Here is a 26582-nt window from a genome sequence, read left to right on the forward strand (position 1 = left end):
GTGAAAAGTCAAAGTATTTTTGTCCCAACTAAGTTTAAATCTTTTTTCCATTTTACCATATGTGCTACTCCAGTGCATCTTTGCAGAAGTTGGCATTCCACATTTTGCATGAGGCGATCCCTCATAGCTTTCCAAATGTTCTGTTTTTATATTCTTGCTAGGAGCCCAGGAAATGTCTTTAGACTGTCTCTTTGCAATATGGCATTTTCAGTGCCTCAGTTGTTCTTCATTGTCGCTTTTACCTGTCTCAACTCTTCCTGCACAGAAGTATTTTTAAGAGTATTCTCTACATTTCTTCAGTGTTGACAGGTTCACATTGCGGGGGGTAATGACGTTGGCCTTAGTTTTAACTGCTTTTAAAACAGGGCCGGGCTTCCCTGGTGGCACAGTGGTTGAGAGTCCGCCTGCCGATGCAGGGGACACGGGTTCGTGCCCCGGTCCAGGAAGATCCCCCATGCCGCGGAGCGGCTGGACCCGTGAGCCATGGCCGCTGGGCCTGCGCGTCTGGGGCCTGTGCTCCGCAACGGGAGAGGCCCCAACAGTGAGAGGCCCGCGTACCGCAAAAAAAAAAAAAAAAAGGGCCATTTTAGTGAAAGGTATATTGTATCTGCTGAACTGTAGATCATAGTAGATGTAGGGAACTCCTAGCACATTTCCGCATATCTCAGTAGAAAAGTGACAGATTTGGACATAAACTAGGCCCTGTGTTTGGTTTTGTTTTTTAAGATGTATTTCTTTTGTTCTATTTTTTTTCTTACCAACTTATACCTGTGGAAAAAAGCCTTTTTTTCCCTTTCATCCCCTAGATTGTTAACCCACCCAAGGACTTAAAGAAACCGCGTGGGAAGAAATGCTTCTTTGTAAAGTTTTTTGGAACAGAAGATCAGTGAGTAGTGCTCACCAGCAGTTTCACTTTCCCTACGTTTGGGAGTTGCCCTGGGTTGAAGCTGCTTTGTGAATATTCTACGGATCCTAGTTCAGTCTCATTGTAGTCTGTAAGAATGGCATATCATTCTGGCTTCATACCTGAGTAAAAGGTGCTATTCTTATCTCCCAGAAATTGTCCTGGGCAGCTGTCCTGGGACCAGTAACAATGTCAGTCAGGTGGGAAGTGGGGTGCCACCTTCCAAATATGATAACTTCATTGAGATCAGTTCTCACGTCTCTTTACCCAACCCCACAGGCAGTTCCTTTTATCAGGGCCATGTTTGGTTCTCTTTTAATGGCTGTTTATTGTCGTGGCTCAGGCATGAGGTATGCAGTGAAAGCTAAAATTTCATTCATCTTAAAGTAATTGTTTAGTGTTGCTCTTGTAAAACTAGATGATTTGATCTAGCGTTCTAACAGTAAAGCTTTTTTTTTTTTTAATCTTTATTGGAGTATAATTGCTTCACAATACTGTGTTAGTTTCTGTTGTACAACAAAGTGAATCAGCCATATGCATACATATGTCCCAATATCCGCCCCCCCTTGAGCTTCCCTCTCATCCTCCCTATCACACCCCTCTAGGTCATCGGAAAGTACCGAGCCCATCTCCCTGTGCTATGCTGCTGCTTCCCACCAGCCAACTATTTTACATTCGATAGTGTATATACGTCGATGCTACTCTCACTTTGCCCCAGCTTCCCCTCCCACCCTGTGTCCTCAAGTCCATTCTCTATGTCTACCTCTTTATTCCAGCCCTGCAACTAGGTTCATCAGTACCATTTTTTTTGGTTCCATGTATATGCGTTAGCATACGGTATTTGTCTTTCTTTTTCTGACTTACTTCACTCTGTATGACAGATTCTAGGTCCATCCACCTCACTACAAATAACCAATTTCGTTCCTTTTTATGGCTGAGTAATATTCCATTGTATATATGTGACACATCTTCTTTATCCATTCATCTGTTGATGGACATTTAAGTTGGTTCCATGTCCTGGCTATTGTAAATAGTGCTGCAATGAACATTGTGGTACATATGTCTTTTTGAATTACGGTTTTCTCAGGGTATATGCCCAGTAGTGGGATTGCTGGGTCATACGGTAGTTCTGTTTTTAGATTTTTAAGGAACCTCCATACTGTTCTCCATAGTGGTTATATCAGTTTACATTCCCACCAACAGTGCAGGAGGGTGCCCTTTTCACCACACCCTTTCCAGCATTTATTGTTTCTAGATTTTCTGATAACGGCCATTCTGACCAGCGTGAGATGATACCTCATTGTAGTTTTGATTTGCATTTCTTTAATAATTAGTGATGTTGAGCATCTTTTCATGTGCCTCTTGGCCATCTATATGTCTTCCTTGGTGAAATGTCTATTTAGGTCTTCTGCCCATTTTTTAACTGGATTGTTGTTCTTTTGTTATTGAGCTCCATGAGCTGTTTGTATATTTTGGAGATTAATCCTTTGTCTGGTGTTTCATTTGCAAATATTTTCTCCCATTCTGAGTGTTGTCTTTTTGTCTTGTTTATGGTTTTCTCTGCTGTGCAAAAGCTTTTAAGCTTAATTAAGTCCCATTTGTTTATTTTTGTTTTTATTTCTGTTATTCTAGGAGGTGGGTCAAAAAAGATCTTGCTGTGGTTTATGTCAAAGGGTGTTTTTCCTATGTTTTCCTCTAAGAGGTTTATAGTGTCTGGTCTTACATTTAGGTCTTTAATCCATTTGGAGTTTATTTTTGTGTATGGTGTTAGGTAGTGTTCTAATTTCATTCTTTTACATGTAACTGTCCAGTTTTCCCAGCACCACTTATTGAAGAGGCTGTCTTTTCTCCGTTGTATGTTCTCACCTCCATTGTCATAAATTAGGTGACCATATGTGCGTGGGTTTATCTCTGAGCATTCTATCCTGTACCATTGATCTACGTTTCTGTTTTTGTGCCAGTACCATACTGTCTTGATTACTGTAGCTTTGTGGTATAGTTTGACGTCGGGGAGCCTGATTCCTCCAACTCCGTTTTTCTGTCTCAAGATTGCTTTGGCTCTTCGGGGTCTTTTGTAACAGTAAAGATTTTTAACCAGATCTGTTTTAGAGTTGAAATCAGGACTATTAATTTGAGATTCTTCAATAGGCCATATAAGAAGTCACAGTGAAGCGAAGAATGTGTATTTGAGTTTCCAGCAACTTGTTTAGCTTTCTCATCACTCCATCAAGTTAATTGCCTGGGTCTAGCTAGATGGTTTGATTTAAATAGTTGTGTTTCTATTTATGATTCTTACAGGAAAACATAGCTTTGGGTTTGAAAAATGTCTGTGACTTTCCTGATATATCTGATACCAACTTTTAAAATATACATTTCTAGAAAGCAATATATAATATTCCATAGGAAAATCTCTTACAACAGTATTTTTCACTGGCAAGCTTATGCGACAGAGTGCTCATCCTGGTTTAGAGTTTGCGTGGCATGTCTACCTTCACCAAAAACATATACAGACATACCCAGCCCCAGTTCTTGTCACAAACCAACTCAGCAGCCTTTTGGTGGCAATATTTCAAGGGAGTCACTGGCCCAGAGCTGTAAGAGCAAGAGACAATCTGGAAGAGGGAATGTTCTGGTAATGCCTTGAATTTACAGCAAAGATTGTCTGGATGCAAACAGGTATGATTGTACAGCCACGCTCCACACTGCTGGATACCAAAGGGAACTTCCAGGAAAGCAAATGCTGTGGTCCCCGTCTTCCAGGGACTCAGGACAAGACATAAACTCAGGTGACAAGATGTAAACATTTTAGATGGGATTAAGTGCAGAATGAGTGATGCGTAGAATTATTATTAAAGGGTTCTAGAACAAGGAGAACAGCGGAGAACAGCTAGGTCAAAGAAGGTTGCTGGGGAGATGGGATTTAGGTCAGACTCTGGAGGATGGCTAGAATTTGGACAGGCAAGAATAGTAAAGGCATTCCAGGCAGTGGGGCTACTGTAAACCACTGGGAGTTAAGTTGAATGTGTGGACAGAGAGAGCCTTCCTGCGTGAGGTAAAGAACTTGTGCTTGGGGAGAACAGGGGCAACATGGTTGGCCCAGCTTGGGTAGCTAAATGAAGAAGTACACAAGTCTGAAACACAAATGGGACCTCATAGAAAGTGGGGAGTTAATCAGCTTACAGGAGACCTGAAAGCTATTGTGTTTTTATGATAATTTTTTAAATGCTAGAAGCCTAGAAGAATAAACTGTCGGCCCTATGTATACGAAATACTACAAATAGGACACAGGCAATTGGAGCTGAGGGAATCTCAGCATTCAATCACTCAACCAGGCAAACCTCTGAAGCCAGTGAAAAGGATGAGTTTCCTGGACACAAAAATAACGTGTTGGTAGTGGTGATGATGTGATTTCTAACTAAAGTTCTTTGAGGAGATTCATAAGCAAGTGGATACACAGCAGTGGCTAGATATAATATCTTTAGTCTTCTAAACCTCCTTGATAGTGTTCGTAAAAAACCATTTAAAAATTAAGCTATCAGGGAACTAACGTGTTAACTTTTTGTGGCTAAGCGGTTGCCTTCATGAAAGGAAACAAAGGTTAAGGATCTACAGTACGTCTCTAAAGGGTGAAGGGTTCTTAGTGATCAGTGTTAGGCAGATTTTATTTAGAATGTTTGTATTAACTGAAGGCAAAATCTCCAGATTGTTTGGTAGCAGCAAATTACTTTGGGGAAAGAGCTTTGGCTTGTTACCAGCCTAATGTATATTCAGATACCACTTTTGCCTGCTCTGTGATTTGGGCTGCTTCACTTTTCTAAGTCTCTGTGTCCTCGTCCACACATGGGGTAACACCCCCTACCTTGTAGTTATGAAGAAGTAGCATCACTTATTCATAGTATTGGTTGGCAAGAGCAGGTGTTCAACAAACATCAGGTCGGGGTATAGATCTGTTACAAAAGAAAAAAGCTGATTAGAAGCAGGTGGCTTTAAGTAAGGAAAATGTGTGAGAGAGAGAGAGAGACAGACCCTGCCCATGGTAGGGCAGAGTGGGGAGGATCTGTGTTTGAAAAGAAAGGCATCTGAGAGTTGGAGATTCCTAAGGATGTCAGCCAGGTCTGTTCTTTTGACCATAAAGGCTTTGAACACAGAACAGTACATTGTTCCACCCTTTTTTGTTTGGTTGGTTTTGTTTTGTTCTTGTTACTCTTTTTTCTTATTTTTACATCGTTTCACCTTTATGTAAAAACTGTATTGTGCCTCACCAGGAGTACTGTGTGCTGTCTAGTCTATCATCCTAATGGGATCTGATGGAACTAGTCAACATCGGGAATGGGGACTGAATCAGGTGAAAGACAGGACTCTTTAATGTGAAAAAGCAAAGACCGAGAGAAGAACACCATCAGAACTGGTGAAATAATGAGCGGCCTTAAAGAGATAAACACTGACTTGTTCATAAATCCTCAGGTGTTTTGACAAGGGGCACCGTGAGTAGAATAAATGTTGTGTGACTGTGTTTAGGACATATATAAGGAGAACTATGTGAGACGTGGTTTAGACAGGAAATGCAAGTGGACTTTTTAGGGATGAGAATGACTTTTTACGGGCAAAGCTGTAAGTGGCTACAGCAGAGGCTGGACTCTACCTCACCTTTAATGCTTGATGCCAGGGAGAGGGTCGTGTGCTCCTGGCACATTCTAGGGGCTCCGTTTGTCACTGGGCCCTGACCTCGGTGGACATGTTCTGACCCAGTGAGGCTGTTCTTGTATTCCTGAGGAACATAGGATTCAGTCAGGGATGTTCAGTTTCAAAACTGACATGCTACTTAATGAAAATATATAGAGATGTGATTTTTTTATATTAAGCAGGGTCTTATATTAAAGAGTAAAAAGGGCAGCTCCTTAAGATAAATGGTGATTTTAATCTTTTAGAAACCTGATTTTTCTCTCTTCCTCTTCCAAAACATCTAGCAAATTATGTTGACTTCCCACTGGAAGAGGGAACCAGGAAGAGAGGGCTGGGGGTGATGTCACCAGGATGGCGACATAGTTCGTTCCTGACTTCGCTGCCCCTCACAAAAAGGAAGCAAGGAATAGACCTTCCCATCCAGCTTCCCCTGTGAGGGGAAGGACTTAATATAAGATGGCTGGATTCAGCTGAGCCTAGGTGGCTACATGGGAATTGCCCACAGTCCTTTTCTATTTTGCAAAAATTCAGAGGGGAAAATAACTTCAGTGTAATTTTGCCAACTCCACCACATGACCACAACAAAAGATTAAGTCTCAGGCACATGATGGCCCACTTCGAAGCAGGTGGCTGCTCATCAGAGTAGAAACTGAGCTCAGGGTTTAAAAGTTTCATCAGTGGCCGTGAATGGCAGAATGGAGGGAGTTCATTTAGTTTGCAGGTGCTCAAAAAACCACCAGAAACAAACCAGTTCAAAGAATACCGTGGGCAAACAATGGCTAAATCCCAAACAAGAGTTTCTGTAGCCGTCTGGAAACAAGGATTTAAGTGTTAAGATGTCCAAGGTCCCAGCCTGAGGTACTTTTTACATCAAGCTAGATATAGACAGCCTGGTTGTGAGGTGTCTGAGTGAGTGCTAAAGTAACTTCTAGAGGGAATGCCCTGGCAGTCCAGTGGTTAGGGCTCCTCGCTCTCACTGCCGAGGGCCCGGGTTCAGTCCCTGGTCGGGGACCTAAAATCTCCCAAGCCTTGAGGTGCGGCCAAGAAATTTTTAAAAATAATAATGAAGTAACTTCTAGAAAAGTTTGTGGCTCATAATTAGAAGCATAGCAGATTGGAACCATCTGAGCATCCCCTTTTCTTTTCACCTGGCACCTGATTGACCCACTTTCCCTGCATCCAGCACATGCAGTGGTTGGAGAATTGAGCCAAGCAGATAGTGAGAGCCACTGCTCCAGTATTTGGGGTGAGCCAGCAGTGTCCCTCTGCCAGAGCTGGACAGTAGTTATCCTAGAGAGCTCTGAGCAGATTCTCCCCTCCCAGCGCCAACAGCAGCTCCTGTCCTACAGGTGCCTCCCTTCGTGGCTGAAGCAGTGGACCCCAGGAACAGGTGTCATGCATGAAAAGAAGTGGCTGGCCATGTTGGTGTTGGCAGTACAGCTTGAGAGCCTTATCCAGCATTTGGGAATGTTTTCAAGTTTTGGAAACAAAAATCTTCTAAATCTGTTTTCTCTGCTAGTCTTTGTTTTTTTGGGTTTTTTGTTTTGTTCTGTTTTGTTTTGCGGTACGCGGGCCTCTCACTGTTGTGGCCTCTCCTGTTGCGGAGCACAGCCTCCGGATGTCCAGGCTCAGCGGCCATGGCTCACGGGCCCAGCCGCTCCACGGCATGCGGGATCCTTCCGGACCAGGGCACAAACCCACGTCCCCTGCATCGGCAGGCGGACTCTCAACCACTGCTCCACTGGGGAAGCCCTGGGGGTTTTTTTTAACTTTTTTTTTTTTTAATTTATTTTGGCTGCGTTGGGTCTTCATTGCTACACGTGGGCTTTCTCTAGTTGTGGCAAGCGGGCTTATTGCTGTGGCTTCTCTTGTTGCAGAGCACAGGCTCTAGGCACACGGGCTTCAGTAGTTGCAGCACGCAGGCTCAGTAGTTGTGGCGCATGGGCTTAGTTGCTCCGCAGCATGTGGGATCTTCTCAGACCAGGGATCGAACCCGTGTCCCCTGCATTGGCAGGTGGATTCTTAACCACTGCGCCACCAGGGAAGTCCCTGCAAGTCTTTGTTGATGTCTGTGTGATAATCAGTTGCTTGAAATTAACTGAAATTGTTAGTTATTTGTTTTGTGGTTTTTTTGGTTGTTTTGGTTTTTGATTTGCATTTTTTTGGGTGTCTTGATTTCTGAATAGCTTAGACTTGGACCTGTAACACCTCAGTAATCCTCAGCCTCTTTCATTAGTTTAAGGGGGGATGGGGCAAGCATAGAAATTTTTTTTTTTTTTTTTTTTTTTTTTTGCGGTACGCGGGCCTCTCACCGTCGTGGCCTCTCCCGTTGCCGAGCACAGGCTCTGGACGCGCAGGCTCAGCGGCCATGCCTCACGGGCCCAGCCACTCCGCGGCATGTGGGATCCTCCCGGACCGGGCCACGAACCTGTGTCCCCTGCATCAGCAGGCGGACTCTCAACCACTACGCCACCAGGGAAGCCCTAGAAATTATTTTTTAAGTACTACAGTACTCCCCAAATCCAGATGGAGAGGCGAACACACATCTCTGACCTCATCCTTGTTCTCACCTGTGGGCTATGCTCGCGTGTGTGTACTCTCTCTCTCCAGCCCAGGTCATTGTTGCTGTGAAGTCTGAGACACATAGACGAGGGTGCTTGAGATTGTTCATAGACTGGCTTCTTTACTATGATATCATAGTTTAGTTTTAATTTAAGGGGAAAGCAGGTCAGAATTATGGAAGTGTTTGAAAATGTGAAATTTTAAAATTTATTTTGAGTGTATAATCGGAAGGTGGCTTAGTGGAAGTTTTATACTCTCAAATGGAAGGCATTTGTGGGAGGTGTATCAGAATACCAGCGTAAGTTTGCTGCTCTTGGCTGTGTTACAGATGCTGTTACACAGGCAGCCAGGCAGTAGCTACCCACCTGAGCAGACCTACACAAGGAAGTCATGGGGGAGAACCCTCTGGGCAGTCAGAGTAGCCCATGTGCTACAGCAGAGGCCTTTATCGTTGATATGCTGTTTTTTAGGAATAATAGTTATTCATGGTTTCCCTGCAAATCAAGCTGTAAACAGCTGAAACAATTTCATTCATCCTCATCCCTCAGCCACCCAGTTTCTGGCCCATAGGCATCCAATTATACTGGTTTCTTATGACGAGTCCCTCCAGAGACACTGCGCATCATCAGGCAGTTACGTGCTCCTTTTTCCTCATTTTTACACAAGTGCTTACATACTACACACACTGTTCTGTATCTTGCTGTTTTCCACTTAGCCATGTATCTTAAGGGACCTTCCATTTCATTCTTTGTAATGATCTCACTGATTGCCAGTTAGCTTGTTTTCGGGCATTTACTTCTACAAACAACGTGTAGTTAACTTCCTTGTATATAGAAGCAAAGCCGGTTCGTTAGACACAACTTGACTAAGCCTGATTTTTTTTGACTTACCAGCCCACAGCAAATTGGTTGGAAAAGGTACAGCTCCATCAAGGCATTGGGAGCTTGTTAAGAGGGAAATCACAAGTTACAGCTTATATCTAGCAAAGAAACAGAACAGTCACTTTAAAAACATACAAACAACAGCAACAACTACAAAAAGCCTCCACAACCATATATTATTTAACCCAGAGGTCGGCAATCCAGCCCCCCTGAAGGTGCCTAGAAGTTGTAATTTACTAGGTGATTATTGAGCACCAGTTGCATGCCAGGCCCCGCCTGATGGGCCTCAGTGGATGGAGAGTGGGGCTTATTGAAGCTCCAGCTGAAATTCAAGCTTGCCCTTTTTAAGGAGACAGAGTTTTGCAATATAGCCTTCAGAGAGAAAATTATTGAGATGGCCAAAGTGAATTTCAATTCATCTTGCTTTCAAGAGATAATCTTCCTAGGGCTCCAGTGGGCTGGCTTTTTACTGTTTTTCTGACGTGACAGGATGTTTCTCCAACAAGAGGTTGATTTCTTAAGTAGATTAACATTTCTTGCATTTATCTTGTTGAAGTCATATTTATACTGTCAGTTCTTTTAGCAAATTATTTTCACTTTTCAAAGATGGTCATAAGAGGAAAATTTTAGTATCTCAAATGCCAGTCTTTATTTAGGATGAGTGAATTTTGGCTGTACTGTTCTCCTGGCAGAAGTCAGTAATGCACTTAAAATGCTTCAATTAACAGATAGGCATGGATTTATTAGTGCTTCCTCCACAGATGTTCTCACCTTTCCACTTGAGTCAGAGGTTCATGTGAGGGGGTTGAGGAAGAGGGAGTTAGGGATTCTTAGAGTCTCTTGTCCCATCTCAAGGGGCTCGATGAAAACCACCCAGTCTTTCTTATGCTAGGAACTTGGGCAGGTCTCAGCTTCTGACCTGAAGCTCGGAGAGGGAGGAGGCTTTTCCTGAGGACTTTGGGTCTTTAAGCTTCATCACTGATACTTTTGTCACCTTCGAGCTGCCATTTAATCTGAAAGTTTGACTTGCTTTTCAGGGTGTGTCTGGCTTTTCTTCTGATTGCTCTGGTGGTTTGTCCTTGGAAATGCTATAAACGCACTTGCTAAATAATGTGGGATCAAAATTTAATTCCATTTTTCCTCCTTGTAGATCAGACCCATTGGGTCTGTTGTGTCCAATTTCAAACCTCAAGATGAGTTGGTAACTAGAAGGGTACCTCCTTACTTCATCTCATTGGAGCTCTGTGCAGTAAGACCAGCATCTGAGTGCCTGTTCACTGTTTCATTCTCTCTAGTCTTGTTTACCCATAGATAACATGCCTAGTCCTAGTTTGCAGACTGATGGTTCCAGAGATTGTGTTTGTGCAGACCCATCATCACAGCCATTAGCACAACCACTCAAAGCACAGGTGGCTGTTGCTGGGTTGGTAGCTCTATTTTTATGTGCAGAGGTTAGCACTTTTACTGTTACTAGTGAATATTTTTTAGCTTTCTCTAAAGGAAAGAATTCTAAGTTAGTGTGATAGCCCAGTTTCTACATCCTTGACTTGATCCACTTTTTCTGAAGGTTATGCTATGAAACCTCTGAGTATTGCATGGTAAAATATGTAAGTCAACTCTTACCTTGCCAAGCCTATAAAATTCCCTCCATTATTACTGGTGTTCTGGAAACTGAATGTCATTTAGGGAAACCACAAAAGCCAGCTGGGGTAGATTTATGCAGGTTAGTATGGTAGGCCAGTTATTCCAGAATTGATGGCTTTTTTCATTTTCATGTGTTTTGCATTGGTGGTAGGAATTAAAAATCGGAAGAGTATGTTCCCCTTCCTCTAATCTCAAGTAGAATCTTGTTTTTAAAAGCCTCCTTTTGTGACTACTGCCCTCGTTCCAACGTGTCACAAGTTTTGTGTGGTTTAGTAGCCCTGGGTACAATCATTTATGAACAAATATAGGCTCCAAGGCTGCAAACATTTGTAGAAGCAGCAGAATTTTGAAGATGTTGCCTTTCTTTAGTCCTCGTATCATCCCACATTCTCAGTGTATTGACAGGTCATCATTCTGGCTCAGGCTCTTGACGGACAGTGATGCTGCTGTGGTTGATAATGCTTCCAAGAGCCCTGATTCCCTGGGATCCACATGGGGCCATTTGTACTGTGTAGTGAGAATGGGAGCACATCTACAGGTTTCCTCTGCCCTGAGCTAGTGGCAGAGTATGTGTGTTTCAGTGTGGAAGGCTGGTGAATAAAGAGTGGAAATAACCTGCAGTGCAGTGATTTTATTTGGAGGATGCTGATTTTGGTGGTGGTTGTTTGACTTGTTTCAAGAAAACATACTTTTCGGCTCAAGAGTTTGGGGTGGTCAGTAGCATGTTTTGGGTAAAAATGGCAGGCCTGTTTCAAAGTCCAGTTAAACCAAACAGGTATTTGCATTCTGCTGGGGTGAGGTCTTTGATACTTTTGGGCATAGGCAGTGTGGATCATATCCTTTCTCTATGTTTTCTGCCAGTGCCTGGATCAAAGTGGAACAGCTCAAGCCGTATCATGCACATAAGGAGGAAATGATAAAGATTAACAAGGGAAAACGATTCCAGCAAGCTGTGGATGCCGTCGAAGAGTTCCTCAGGAGAGCCAAAGGGAAAGACCAGGTGAGAGGCTCCATGATTCTCACTTTATGCCGACTCCAGACTGGTTATTTTTGCATAGTAACTGACAGATTAAATATCGCCCGAACCCAAAACTATTCTTAATGCAATGCCAGTGGAGAGAGAGCTACTTCAATTCTAAGGTATCAGCGTTTCGCTAATCAACTTGAAACTCCATGCATGTGGCTGACCTTTCTGGAATAGATTGTTGCTCTTAGGAAAGTCTCTTGGACCCAGGAGAAGTATCTCAGCTTTTGAGTATAGCACAGGCCTTCTCCCTTTTATAGCATGGAGGTTAGGAGCACGACCTCTGGGCTATATCCACTCCCTGGGTAAATCCAGTTTGGGGACTGTGGGCAAGTGACTTGAATTTCTTTTTCAATCCACTTCCCCGAATATAAGTGGAGTTGACGACAGAGCCTACTTCATAGGGTTGTTGTGTGGATAACACACGTAAAGCACTTATCACAGGGTGTGGCTCCTGTAAATCGTGGTAGTGATGGTGGCGGCTGTTTTGGTGGTTATCATTATTATTATTATTAAACTTTCAGACATCATCCCACAGTTCTGCTGATGACAAGAATCGGCGTAATTCCAGTGAGGAGAGAAGTAGGCCAAACTCAGGTGATGAGAAGCGCAAGCTTAGCCTGTCTGAAGGGAAGGTGAAGAAGAACATGGGAGAAGGAAAGAAGAGGGTGTCATCAGGCTCCTCAGAGAGAGGCTCCAAGTCCCCTCTGAAAAGAGCCCAAGAACAAAGTCCCCGGAAGCGGGGTCGGCCCCCAAAGGATGAGAAGGTTTGTTTTACCTCTGTAGCTTCTGGGATTAGTGACTTTCTTTTGTATACCGGAGAGCTGAGCTCTACAGTATGCTTCAGCTCCCTGAATGGACGTAGAGTCCTCTGCTATGTGCTGCCCTAAAGAATTCTGCAGACCAGGGGAGGGGCACGGCCTGGATGCACGGGTGGACCAGATGGTCGAGGGAGGAGAAGGGTCCACCTGAGCCAGCGTGCAAGGGCTGGCACTGGAAAGGGCTGAGCAGGAAAGAAGGGAAGGCCTTCCATACGTGAAGGGCACAGCCCACGTGGGCTCAGTGTTGGCATGCAGAGTCTCAGTACTGGTAGAGGACAGGAAGGAGAGCCGACAGGTAAAGATAGGTTGTCACCCGATTGTGGAGAGCCTTGAGGTCTACTTAAGCAGTGTTATACTGTCATGGAGTCAGTAGGGGGCCGTGAAGGTGTTTGAGCTGGATGTGGAGGTGGCAGTGTGCTCCCAGCTGTGTGCTAGGGATCATGGCGGGCAGAGAAGAAAGGCTCAAAGCCAATGAGAAGGGTAACTTCAGGTGTGTGTTCATAAGGAGCTTTCCTTGGCGGGCGTGGGTGGTGGGTGGGATAGCAAATATTGAAAGGAACTGTATGAGAGGCACTTCAGAGGAAGAGTTCAGAACATTTGGTAACTGGTTACATATAGGGGATGATGGAAAAAAGGGAAGGGAGATGATTTCAAGTCTGTGCCTGGGGAAATAATGATGCCTTTTTTCTGAGCAGAGGAGTAAGGAGAGGAGCTGGCTTATGGGGCAAGAGGACCAGTTCTGTTTTGAATGTGATGCATATGGAGTGATGTCTAGACTGCCAGGGAGGCTTCCAATAACATAGGATGGAAATGTAGATGTGGAGGAGCGAATATCTAGAGAGGACATTGGATCCGTGAGACCAGATGGGGATTGTCTTAGGGGGGAGCAAGGAGAGAGGAGAGTGAAGGGCAGAAGTTGGCTCTGCAGAGAGAATGCACACGGCTCAGGGTTGGAAGAACTGGGCAGAGCCGGCGAAGTAAAGAAAAGCAGAAATAATATACCTCTCACCTTCTTCCCAAAAAGATTCATATGAGTCTTAGCAGCCAAGGGAGGAGAATTTGAGGTGAAGGGGGTAGTCTGTCAAAACACAGGGGAAGATTGTTAGAGCAGGATCAAGGGGTTAGAAGCCAGATGGCTGGCACAGACAGACGGGTGATGAGGCTGCGATGAAACGCTAAACGTGAGATCAAAACTTGCAAGTTCAGACACCAGTGAGACCAGGCAGGGAAGGGAGAGAGTGCTCAAGCAGGAGGTTGGGCCGAGAGCATTAGGGGTGGCAGTGGCTGCCGTCTGGGGAGGCCAAGGCCCCCCCACAGCGTGACAGCCAACTTTTGCCAAATCGTCTGGTTTTTCTCAAGAGAAGCTGGAAATACAGATTTTTTTTTTTTAAGTGAAATGTTCCCGTTTTAAGTGTTAGAAGCTAACTCAAATTTTTAAAACACTTTTAGGTCCAAAGGAACATCTCTCTGGACTAGATTCAGCCTTCAGCTGCCACTGCGCAATCTCTGTGTTAGAGAGGGTCCTTCTCGCTGTTGGATGACCTAAGACAGAGAGTAGATGAGAGCAACTGTAGCGGTGGGGACAGCCCAGGTGACCATGAGTGCAGGGAACCTCCAGCCAAAGGTGGAAAAAGTTTAGAAATTGCCGGGAGCAGTGCGTGAAGAACTTTTCAGGGGGTATGATCTGATTTGATCCAATTGAATTGATTTCCTGGGGACCCACAGAAATCTGGGCTGTCAGGTTTTATACTGTTCTCCAAATTCATGCTTTCTGGTATCTTAAGCCATGGATCTCACCAACTCCTGTGCTCGCCCTGGAGAGAAACTTCTTTTGGGTTAAAGGGAAGTATAAAGGAGAGGTCAGGAGGAGGACCTAGAGTTTGAATCATGACTCCGTGACTTGTTACAGCTGTGCAACCTTGGCCAACTACCTTTGCCTCCGTTTCCTTGTCTAGTCATTGAAAATAATAAAGCCTCTTAGGTTTAAGAATTAAATGAGTAACACAAGCCAAGTACTTAGTGCCTGCAACACTATACATTTGATGAACATTGTACATTTATTATTTTTTATCAGTAGCCTGTTGTGCAGTGAGAGTGTGGTTGTTTTAGTTCAACCCCAGGGGCTGCCGCCAGGCTTACTCCTCACAAAAGAGTGTGTGTTGCTGTAGTAATTGTCATTTGGCTGGCGAGCTCCTCTCTGAAACAGCACAGTAGCCTAGCTGATAACTGGGCAGAGCCCCAGATGATTGCCATTCTGGGCCATAATTCTCTGTCCCATGAGGATTAACTGAAAAGCCTGACCTTGATGGCAGGGGTGTCGATTATGTGCGGGAAGGCAAAGGCTGGGTTTGTGTCTAGACTGTGTGTGGGAGCTGTGTGAGGGGTGCACACTCACCCTCTCTCTGGGGCTCTTATTTCTGAGTCCTGAGCTGAGAACTGCAACTCTGAGCACGAACCATCCGGACAGGACAGAAATGTCCGTGGCTCTCCTAAAATCCAGACTTGTGCAGAGAGCAAGGAGTCAGGAGTCGAGGCCTTTGGTCAGTGCTGGACAGAGAGCTGTGTTCTCGCCTTACTCCCTTCTGTTGTGGCCTTAGACAAGTCACTAGGCTGGTGACCATTTACATTTAAATTAATTTACATTAAACCCAAATTAAAATCCAGTTTCTTAGTCACACTAGCAGGTGCTCCATAGTGACATGTGACTCGTGGCTACTGCACTAGATACAGCGGAGTCAGAACGTGTCCATCATGACAGAAACTTCTCTGGGACAGTACTGCACTGGGCCTCTTTTTTTTTTTTTTTTTTTGAGCATCTCCACTGCGGGCCAGGTGTCTAGGGATAAAGCTCTACAGCTGATCTGCTCTTGCCCCTTCACCACAGATTTGACCTCATGTCCCTCTCCCCATTTGCTGTCTTCCAGCCTCGGTGGCCCTCCTTGCATTTCCCCTCGGCTGTCTAGTGGAGATCTCAACATGCCCCCACTGAGCTCTTGACTCCCCCACCCAAATGGTTCCTACCTTCTGTCTGGGGAGAGAGCAGGCTCCTGGCTCCTGACCATCCCGGGTTCTAATTCTGGCTTTGTCACTTAGCAGCTGTAGAAAGTTGGGCAGATCTCGCTGCTCCATGTGGCTTTCTTAAGTTTTTTTTGAGATATAGTGGATTCTTTCTGAAGCCAGTATTGTTATCTTAATGTTCAATATTTGCCATAAGGAATTTTCTCTGTGACCTGCTGGCCACACTACAGACCACAATTGGGCTTTCCCGTTACCTCCATCCTTATGAAATTTTGGCACAGGAACACATTTGTTACTTCTAGAACAGAGAAGAAGAAAGGCTCCCTCTGTGTTGACAAGAACTTGCCCTGTTTCTCCCGATGGACAGTCATCAGAGCCATGCCTGGGGAGACCGTGGAGCTGGCAGGGTTAGTTCGGGGTGGAGTGTGACTAAAGGGAGCAAAACAGTGAAGAGGTGCTCCCCAAGTTAGGCAGGAAGACACCTGCTCCTGAGGTGCCACGGCGTTTTGACAATCTGCCTTTCCCTCTGTAGGACCTCACCATCCCCGAGTCTAGTACTGTGAAGGGGATGATGGCCGGACCCATGGCCGCGTTTAAATGGCAGCCAACCGTGAGCGAGGTAATAACCTCTCCCGTGGGCCAGGAGAAGCCCGGCCTTGGAGCTGGTTTCCTGGCCTGACTGTGTGATGTGCTCTTCCTTTCCCCCACTTTTCTTGTGTATGAGACTTTTTTTTTTTTTTAAATTGCCAAACAGTACAGAAGTGAATGAGTTAAAAAGCACAGGTCTCCACCCTGGGGCATCCTGACTGTTAAGCTTGATGTAACTCACTCCAAACCCTTTGGTGCACCCACTTAACCATCATTTATATAATCACGTACCCATGTTACAGTTTTTACTTTCGGGAGTAGTGTTGGTTTTCACAAAAGTGGGATCATTCTGCAGATTTTTTCCACTTGGTACTTTATAAACACCCTTTCACTGTATATACAGCTTTGATGTTTGGTAGCTGCACACTACCTTATCCTTGGGGTGGATGCACCGTCCCCCTGTTGCTGGGCCTACTTAGGAAAAGCCCTTGACAGTCCTGCAGTTGTTGTCTCCTCATTTCTTTTAATACTGATCCTCAGTGAGTCAAGACACTCAAGGGTCTGGCACCAGGCACAAGTGGGCCAAAATCCTAAGATCAGAAAAGTCTGAGAATTTGGTTTGGTCTGCTGGATCATCCAAAGTGACTGGTGAATGCTGGATTTAAAAAATAGTATGCTTTTTCAATATTATTCCAGTGTTTGGGAGTAATTTATCCACCAACCTGGCAGAAACGTTCATTCTTTTCCACTTGAAACCAGTTTTCCTCCAGGTAGAATGGGCATTGTTTATGAAAGGCTTAGACCAGCAATGGGAGAAGAGTTTCCAGGCAGTTGTAAGAATGAGCCTAGCTCCCAGAGGTGTTTCAGCCAGAGGAGAAGCTGGTTATCAGGTAGAAGGAGGTGAGCTGTGTTGGAAGATAACTTGTTTTATTAAATCATTTTCTGGTTTCAGCCTGTTAAAGATGCAGACCCTCATTTCCATCACTTCCTGCTCAGCCAAACTGAGAAGGTAAGTTGTTCTTTGAGGTTCTTCATCCTTGGTCAGGAGCTGGCCTGAGGGGAGAGTCCTGCTCCTTTGGAACCTCACCCTAGTCTGAAAAGTTAGTGTCTACCTGTACTGCTGCCCAGAGCAACTAGTTAAGTTTAAAAGTTACATAGAGGACCACTCGTGAATCAGGCACTGTTAAGATTTAAAATGAACCCAAAAAAGCTTTTAAAACATAGTGGCTGTGTGGTTGAGACATTTGCGGTTGCCTTCAGAGTCTAGGATGGAATTGAAACCTCAGGAGCTGTTGACCACCCACAAGGTAGCCAGTGCTGCTGGATGAAGGCAGTCTCCATGAGCCCTGGGTGTGTGGGGGGTAGTTTCCCCAAGTGTCTACAGGGCTATCGGTTAGGCTGAGCCCTGATAGGATCTGCTGATGGTATGTGGCCTTGGAGTTGGACAGATCTGTATTCCAAACCCAGTTACACTGACCAGGTCTGTAATTCTGGGCCCATGACCTAACACCTCTGATTTTCAACATCATGATCAGCAAAAGCATCTTGTAGAGCTGCGTGAGAGCTGAATGAAGTGACGCAAGTTAACTTTTCATGTGTGGTTTGGAATTCAGTAAGGTTGGACACCAAATAAGTTTTTGATGTTAACTTCCCACTTCGGGCCTAACCTTAATAGGGAAATCGTAATGAAGACTGGTTAAATGTTCAGTTTAATAAGTGGTTTTCTCACTTCTTCTTTATTAGCCAGCTGTCTGTTACCAGGCAATCACAAAGAAATTGAAAATATGTGAAGAGGTACGTATGTTCCATGCCTCCTTGTTTTTATTTTCATCAGGGCCTCACATGGGCAGGCTGACCTGACGACTTGTGCTTCCTTTCCCTAGGAGACTGGGTCCACCTCCATCCAGGCAGCAGACAGCACGGCTGTGAATGGCAGCATCACACCCACAGACAAAAAGTAGGACCTTTGATGAAGAGGCTTCCTGTGCCTCTGGTTCTGCTGGGGCCAGAGGGTGACCTCAAGGTGGCTTGTTAAGGGTTGTGTCCCAACCGTTGCTGGGACTAAATGGAAAGAGAAAGGGAAAGTTGTAATTCTTACGACTTGCCTAGGAGTAATTTGACTTGTGGGAGACAGAAGCTGCCCCATAAATGTACTGTGGATTTGGCTTCGTGCTCACTGGTGAGTCTCCAAGCAGGGAACACTTAGATCAGTGGTTCTTAGACTTTCCTGTGCCTCAGAATCACCTTGGGGAATTCCCTGGCGGTCCAGTGGTTAGGACTCCGAGCTCTCACTGCCAAGGGCCCAGGTTTGATCCCTAGTCGGGGAAGTAAGATCCCACAAGCCTTGCAGCGTGGCCAAAAATAAATAAATAAAACAGCTAACTTTAAAAAAAAAAAAAAGAATCACCTGGAAGGCCACTCGTAAAGCGCCGATTGCTTGACTCCACCCCTAGGGTTTCTTGATCAGTAGGTCTGGGGTGGACAGATTCCCAGGTAGCTGCTGGTGCTCATCAGGAGACCACACTTTAAGAACCACTGTCCTTGGCCCTGGTGGGGGCAAAAGATGAAGGCAGCCTGTTGTCCTGCCTTCCCTGGCTCTCCCTGCTGTCACCTCCCTGTCCTTCCTGTGCACCTGCCTGCTGCCTTCCGCCCCACCCAGACAGGTGGGGGACTTGACTGTGGTCCCCAGGCCTTAGCTTGCATCCACATTTGCCTTTGCCTCAATTCTGACAGCCAGTTGTATTGATGGAAAGGGTTCTTGAAGAAGGAGCATTCTCTCGAAGTACGTAGCTAAGTCTGAATCTCCCATCTGAGTCTTCTATAGGGGTCTTTCTCAGACTAAAAACAGTGTCTTTTACATTATGCATCACTTTTTGTACTGTTTAAGTCACTTGTTCTGTCAGTTATATTTAGTGAACTTTCTTACTGGAGTGAAGGAGCTAGAGGCATATTATATGCTAATAAAAAGAGGCATGGGTATTGCCCATTAAATTAATGAGGATTTTGTTGGCTTTTTTTAAAAATCCAGCTCTAGGCCAAGGACAGAGTCCAGTGTTTTCTCCCATCAGTCAAACCCTTTTTTAACATGAGTGTAAAGCCAACTACAGAGCAGACCAGCTGCATCGTACCCAGTCCACCTGGTCCACATTTTCCACCTTGCCTCAAGGACACCATGAGGGACTGTCAGTTGCTGTGTTTAAAATGCATAAACTTTATCCCCAGGTCTTCTAGGTGTCCTGGAACACCAAGAAAAGGAAAGAGAATGTCTGTCATGATTTAGAATGATAGGGAAAACTTGTACTACCCAGATAGCTGTGAATGACAAAAGATACCTCCTTGTTTTTAAGCTTTGGCTTGAAACTTAATGGTCAAGGGTGCCATTTGGTGAGGAAGGTGGTGGGTTCCATTTTCAGCATTTGATTCAAATGACTTAGAGCAGGCTGGGACAGAGAGTATGAGAGTGCATATTCCAGCAAGGATAGGGGAACCTCTGAGCCAGTTTGCAAAGGTGGCCGCAGATATGACTTCCAGGAGACTGAAAATACTGAAAGGATAACACAGGTCAAAGTGAAGAAGCTGCAGAGGATCTTAGAGCTGAGAGAAACACAAGCTGAAAACAAGAACATGAGGTAATAAATGAAGAAAGAGGACTTCCCTGGTGGCGCAGTGGTTAAGAATCTGCCTGCCAATGCAGGGGACACAGGTTCGAGCTCCGGTCTGGGGAGATCCTGCATGCCGTGGAGCAACTGAGCCCGTGCGCCTTAGAGCCCGCGAGCCACAACTACTGAAGCCCACGCACCTAGAGCCCATGCTCCACAACATGAGAAGCCACTGCAGTGAGAAGCCCGTGCTGCAACAAAGAGTAGCCCTGGCTCGCAGCAACTAGAGAAAGCCTGCGTACAGCAACAAAGACCCAACGCAGCCAAAAAATTAATTAAATGAAGAAAGAGGCGTTGTTTAGCCATGTCTCATGCAAGGAGAGTTAACAGAAGTGCAAGAACCAAGAAGAGAGATTTGGGCAAGGTAAAATTGTCTATAAAAGCATGTAGCAGCTCATAACCCCCAAGTTCTAGGGGTTGTAGGAAGGAGCAAGCTGTAGGAAGTGAAGGTAAGCAGAACATACTGTCCACCTGAGTGTTTCAGTCACAGAAGGATCATAATGGCCTGCAGTTAGAAGGTGTGGAGAGAAGGACGGGCCAGGGTGGAGAAGCAACGGGGGGAAAGAGGTTCAGGAGAAGAATCCATGCACTGGGAAAGATTGGTTCCAAAGCTCAGGTGAAGCTTTGAAGAAGCGGGGCAAGGCCTTTCCCTGCTGACGGTAAGAAGAGTGCAAAGGTGGTGCAGGGCGTGGAGCTGGGAAGGGGAGGTGAGCACCAGGATTCTGACTCCTGCAGTCGAGGAAGGTGGCTGGCTCCGTACTTACTGCTCCTGTTAACTTGCCATGGCTCCCAAGGTGCTTTAAATTGGCATCTCAAGGCCTAGGACTCGAGGTGGCTGATCAGGAACTGTTGCAGGATCTGAAGATAAATGCCTTCTCACTGTAATGGAATTGTAAGCTCAGACCTTCTATCAAAGCAACAAGGAAATGATTTGGAAGATTTGCCATAAACCATATGAGTCATACTTCTTGCAGTGGCAGTTGAGGATTTTAAAATGCCTGTTTAAACTTATGAACACTTTTGAACAGTGGCGTAATAAGAAAAGGCACGTTTTGCCTGCACTACCGCTGGCTCTGCAGTGGTGGCGTCAGCACACCACAGAGCAGTGTTCCTGGTGGTCTGAGGTGAGGCTCCCCAGGTTTATGAGGAAGCGGAGCCTGGGTGGCATTCAGGATCTCACCCTGTCCTCCCCCACCCCACCCCCCACCTTGAACTGATCAGTCTCTCTCTCTTTCAGGATAGGATTTTTGGGCCTTGGCCTCATGGGAAGTGGCATCGTCTCCAACTTGCTAAAAATGGGTCACACGGTGACTGTCTGGAACCGGACTGCAGAGAAAGTAAGCATTCATAGTGGTGCTTGTTGGGTGGGGTGGGACAGAGCCTTGACCCTTGGGGTAACTAAGGATAGGAATCTCCCTCCTGTCTCTCTTCATCGTTCTGCATGTCTTGGCGTAGAAGCCAAGCTCTTAGTTCAGGCAGGTGGGGATGTAGATAAACCAGTGTAGGATGTTATAAAAACTGCACATTTAAAACACCCAGGGGTATAAAATGAAGTGGAAATTTTCCCCTCTCTGCCATTACCTGAAATAAGTGATAGAAAAAAAACCTGTCAGGTTTTTCCATGCACATGCAAGAGGTGTGTGTGTGTGTGTGTGTGTGTGTGTGTGTGTGTGTGTGTGTGTGTGTGTGTGTGTGTGTGTGTGTGTGTGTGTGTGTGTGTGTGTGTGTGTGTGTGTGTGTGTGTGTGTGTGTAATGAATTCATTGATATGGAGAGTGTGTATCAACAGATCTGCTTCGTCCTTGTTAATGGCTGCACTATGTTCTGTGTTTGGATTGTATTAACAGCACCATGCCGTAGAACATTCTGTGGTGAAGGAGATGTCCTGTATCTGCACTGGCCTGTGGTAGCCACTGTCCACATGTGACTCTTGAACACTTGAGTCATGGCTAGTAGACTAAAGAATTTTAAATTTTGTTTCACTTAAAAATAGTCTCCTGGGCTTCCCTGGTGGCGCAGTGGTTGAGAATCTGCCTGCTAATGCAGGGGACACGGGTTCGAGCCCTGGTCTGGGAAGATCCCACATGCCGCGGAACAACTGGGCCCGTGAGCCACAGCTACTGAGCCTGCGCATCTGGAGCCTGTGCTCCAGCAACAAAAGAGGCCTCGATAGTGAGAGGCCCGCGCACCGCGATGAAGAGTGACCCCCCGCTTGCCACAACTAGAGAAAGCCCTCGCACAGAAGTGAAGAACCAACATAGCCAAAAATAAATAAATAAACAAATGTGGGTTTAAAAAAAATAAAATAAAATAAAATATAAAAACTGGAAATGGGCCTCCCTGGTGGCGCAGTGGTTGAGAGTCCGCCTGCCGATGCAGGGGATACGGGTTCGTGCCCCGGTCTGGGAGGATCCCATATGCCGCGGAGCGGCTGGGCCCGTGAGCCATGGCCGCTGGGCCTGCGCATCCGGAGCCTGTGCTCCGCAACGGGAGAGGCCACAGCAGTGAGAGGCCCGCATACCGCAAAAAAAAAAAAAAAAAAACTGGAAATAATAACAGTCCTTTATAAAAAATAAAAAATAGTCTCCTGTGGCTAGTGGCTACCATATGGGACAGGACAGGTTTAGAAGTTCTTAACCTAAGGTGGTCCATGGATTCAAGGGGTCTGTGCATGCCCTGAAATGGAATTCCAAGTCTTTTGTAATGGAGAGAGGCCAGGCTCCCATCAAGTTCCCATCCAGGAAAAGGTAAAGAACCATAGTCTAGGACTTACCTGGTGGCGCAGTAGTTAAGAAACCACCTGCCAACGCAAGGGACACGGGTTCAAGCCCTGGTCCAGAAAGATCCCACATGCTGCAGAGCAACTGAGTCCGTGCGCCACGACTACTGAGCCTGTGCTCTAGAGTCCGCGAGCCACAACTACTGAAGCCTGTGTGCCTGGAGCCCGTGCTCTGCAACGAGGGAAGCTACCACAATGAGAAGCCCGTGCACCACAACGAAGAGTAGCCCCCACTCGAAGCAACTAGAGAAAGCCCACGTGTAGCAATGAAGACCCAACACAGTCAAATAAAATAATAAATAAAATTAAAGAAAATAAAGAACCATAGTCTAAGTACTAGAAAACTAAAGTACTGTACTTGCCAGGAACGAAGAGACCAAGAAAGAACCAGCCTCTTGAGGAACAAGGTGTGGCCAAGCATGTATTTGTGAAATGATGGGGTGAGCATCCCATGTGTGCAGCAAGGTGAGAGCTGGAATGAAGGGAGGTAGTAGAGCTGGTGGATTTGAATTAACAAAAATGTTCTAGGCAAAGTAAGACGTTCACTTTGTTAAAACAGCCCTTTTCAAGAATAATAAGGAACTGGTTGGAGAGTTGAGGGAGCCTGGGAGAAAGGACACTGAAGGCCATGCTAAGAGATGTGGGCTTCAGGTGCTGGGCACTGGGTAGGTGCTGCGGGGCCCTGAGTCAGGAATGAGATCTCAGAGGCCCTGTCGGCAGATACTTCTGATTCAAGGCCAGGGTAACCAGGAAATCGAGACATGCATACTTGCAGAACATCGGTAGAATCTAAGGGTTTGCATCACAAGTATGTTCCCATTTGATAGAAGTGCCTCCGGTCATCCTGTTTTCTTGATTGGAAAGCTTAATTGTTATAAACGTGGCCATTCTTTCCAGATTAATTTATGGGAAGACAGTAGAGCAAAGCAATTATGAACTTGGGCTTGGAATCAGACAGCTCTGCTGCTTACCCTCTTATTTCTTTCAAAAGGAAGAACCAGAAGAAAACAAAATTAAATATTAATATAGACCTTTTTAAATCACCAAAGAAAAAGGTGAATTTTTTTTTTTTTTTTTTTTGCGGTACGCGGGCCTCTCACTGTTGTGGCCTCTCCCGTTGCGGAGCACAGGCTCCAGATGCGCAGGCTCAGTGGCCATGGCTCACAGGGCCAGCCGCTCTGCGGCATGTGGGATCCTCCCGGACCGGGGCACGAACCCGTGTCCCCTGCATCGGCAGGCGGACTCTCAACCACTGCGCCACCAGGGAAGCCCCGGTGAATTTTTTTTTAATAAATTATTATTATTATTATTATTATTTTGGCTGCGTTGGGTTTTCATTGCTGCGCACAGGCTTTCTTTTAGTTGCGGCGAGCGGGGGCTACTCTTCGTTGCGGTGCGCAGGCTTCTCATTGTGGTGGCTTCTCTTGTTGTGGAGCACAGGCTCTAGGCGCACGGGCTTCGGTAGTTGTGGCTCACATGCTCTAGAGCTCGGGCTCAGTAGTTGTGGTGCATGGGCTTAGCTGCTCCGTGGTATGGAGGATCTTCCCAGACCAGGGCTCAGACCCATGTCCCCTGCATTGGCAGGCAGATTCTTTTTTTTATTATTTATTTATTTATTTTTGGCTGAGTTGGGTCTTCGTTGCTGCATGCAGGCTTTCTCTAGTTATGGCAAACAGGGGCTACTCTTCATTGTGGTGCACAGGCTTCTCATTGCGGTGGCTTCTCTTGTTGCGGAGCATGGGCTCTAGGCATGTGGGCTCAGTAGTTGTGGCACACAGGCTCTAGAGCGCAGGCGCAGTAGTTGTGGTGCATGGGCTTAGTTGCTCTGTGGCATGTGGGATCTTCCCTGACCAGGACTTGAACTCCTGTCTCCTACATTGGCAGGTGGATCCTTAACCACTGCACCACCAGGGAAGCCCAAGATGAATATTTTTTTTAATTAATTTTTATTGGAGTATAGTTGTTTTACAATGTTATATTAGTTTCTGCTGTACAGCAAAGTGAATCAGCTGTACCTATACATATATCCTCTCTTTTTGGATTTCTTTCCCATTTAGGTCACCACGGAGCATTGAGTATAGTTCCCTGTGCTATACAATAGGTTCTTATTAGCTGTTTGTTTTATACATAGTAGTGTGTATATGTCAGTCCCATTCTCCCAATTCATCCCAGCCACCCCATGAATAGTTTTTGATAATACTCCTCACAACAAAAAATAAACAAAAAAAAAAAATTGAAAGGTACGCCAACTAGTTTATTTTTTATTTTTTGGAATTTAAAAATTTTGTATTTCTAAAAATTTCCCACTACCCTAACAATTTTTGTGTATTTTCCCCTAGTTTTTGTGGGAACTTTTGGGGGTTTTGTTTGTTTGGTTTTGGTTTTTTTTGAAGTATAGTTGATTTACATTAGTACATTAGTTTCAGGTGTACAGCATAGTGATTCAGTATTTTTATGGGTTATACTTCATTTAAAGTTATTATAAAATGATGGCTATATTTTTCTGTGCTGCACAATATATCCTTGTAGCTCATTTAGTTTATATATAGCATATAGCAGTTTGTACTGTCCCCTACTCCTATTTTGCCCGTCTCCAATTCCCTCTCCTCACTGATAACCACTAGTTTGTTCTATGCGTCTGTTTCTTTTATTTATATTCATTTATTTGTTTGTTTTTCAGGTTCCACATATAAGTGATAGTGTAGCGTGTTTGTCTTTCTCTGCCTGACATTTCACTAAGCATAATAATACTCTCTAGGTCCATCCATGTTGTTGCAAATGGCAGAATTTCATTCTTTTTATGGCTGAGTAATATTCCTCTGTGTGTGTGTCTGTGTATGTACCACATCTTCTTTATTCATTCATCTGTTGATGGACACTTAGGTTGCTTCCGTATTTTGGCTGTTGTAATGCTGCTATGAACATTTGGGGTGTGTGTATCTTTTCGAATTAATGTTTTTGTTTTCTTTAGGTATAAAACCAGGAGTGGAATTTCTTGTTAAACAAATAGTATAGTAATGATTTAAAGATTTTTAAATAGCTCACAAAGAGGAAACAATAAACAGAGGTATTAAAGAGATTCAGTAATCAGGAGTAATCAAAATATATCAAGCAGAAAGTTGCCATTTGGGGCTTGTTAAATCATCTAGTAGGACAAATTTTTAATGTATTTATGTGTACTTATTTGTTGTTTTTAAAAAATGTGCTCTGTGTTGGTGATTTGAGACTTTGCCGGAGATCATTATAAATGGACACAGCCTTATTCGAAATCCATTTGTCTACTTTTTTTTTTTTTTTTTTTTTGCCGTACGCGGGCCTCTCACTGTTGTGGCCTCTCCCGTTGCGGAGCACAGGCTCTGGACACGCAGGCTCAGCGGCCATGGCTCACAGGCCCAGCCACTCCACGGCACGTGGATCTTCCTGGAACAGGGCACGAACCCATGTCCCCTGCATCAGCAGGCAGACTCTCAACCACTGCACCACCAGGGAAGTCCTGTCTACATTTTTTAAAACCATTTTCGGAGCCTGTTATATTCTACTTACAGAGATCTAAATTCAAAAAATAGAAGAGATGTATATTTGTTGGGGTCATTTATAATTAAAATCAGGCTAGATATTGAACTGCAGGAGAGCCATTAGGTAAATTCAGGTATATCTCTCAGTGGAGTATCCTTCAGCCATGCATTATAAACAGTAATTATGAAAGTCTATAATATTGATAGATGTAATCATATAAAATATTAAAAATTAGATGCAAAATAATAGGTCCAAATTATTCTAAATACTTTTTTAAAATGCCTTTAGAAAAAGGAAATACAGCAAAATGTTAATGATATATTTTGTTATGAGATGTTCTGGTGATTTTAATTTTCAGAAAAGAAGAGTTAGTGCTTATAGACCCCCCACCCCCCAGAAACAATTCAGTAAGGAATGGCAACCTGTTAGCCCCAACCCTGCTTCCCCAGCTCACAGGGCACTGGGTAGATTTCACCACAGCCAAGACAGCGACAGCCACAAAGA

General features: G+C 44.9%; 1 protein-coding gene across 3 annotated transcripts in view; it reads left to right on the forward strand.

The window, feature by feature from the left end:
* GLYR1 (glyoxylate reductase 1 homolog) overlaps window positions 1-26582 on the forward strand; it is a 36986-nt gene that overhangs the window by 1485 nt on the left and 8919 nt on the right. For all 3 annotated transcript variants that reach the window (XM_082643940.1, XM_082643941.1, XM_082643942.1), the window contains exons 3-10: window positions 807-886; window positions 11536-11674; window positions 12223-12465; window positions 16070-16156; window positions 17078-17134; window positions 17869-17919; window positions 18009-18082; window positions 21022-21121. In XM_082643940.1, coding sequence (XP_082500066.1) covers window positions 807-886; window positions 11536-11674; window positions 12223-12465; window positions 16070-16156; window positions 17078-17134; window positions 17869-17919; window positions 18009-18082; window positions 21022-21121 — 831 coding nt within the window. The remainder of the gene's footprint in view (window positions 1-806; window positions 887-11535; window positions 11675-12222; window positions 12466-16069; window positions 16157-17077; window positions 17135-17868; window positions 17920-18008; window positions 18083-21021; window positions 21122-26582) is intronic.

The sequence above is a fragment of the Mesoplodon mirus genome, assembly GCF_964341445.2.
Source record: "Mesoplodon mirus genome assembly, chromosome: 15".
Lineage (NCBI taxonomy): Eukaryota > Metazoa > Chordata > Mammalia > Artiodactyla > Ziphiidae > Mesoplodon > Mesoplodon mirus.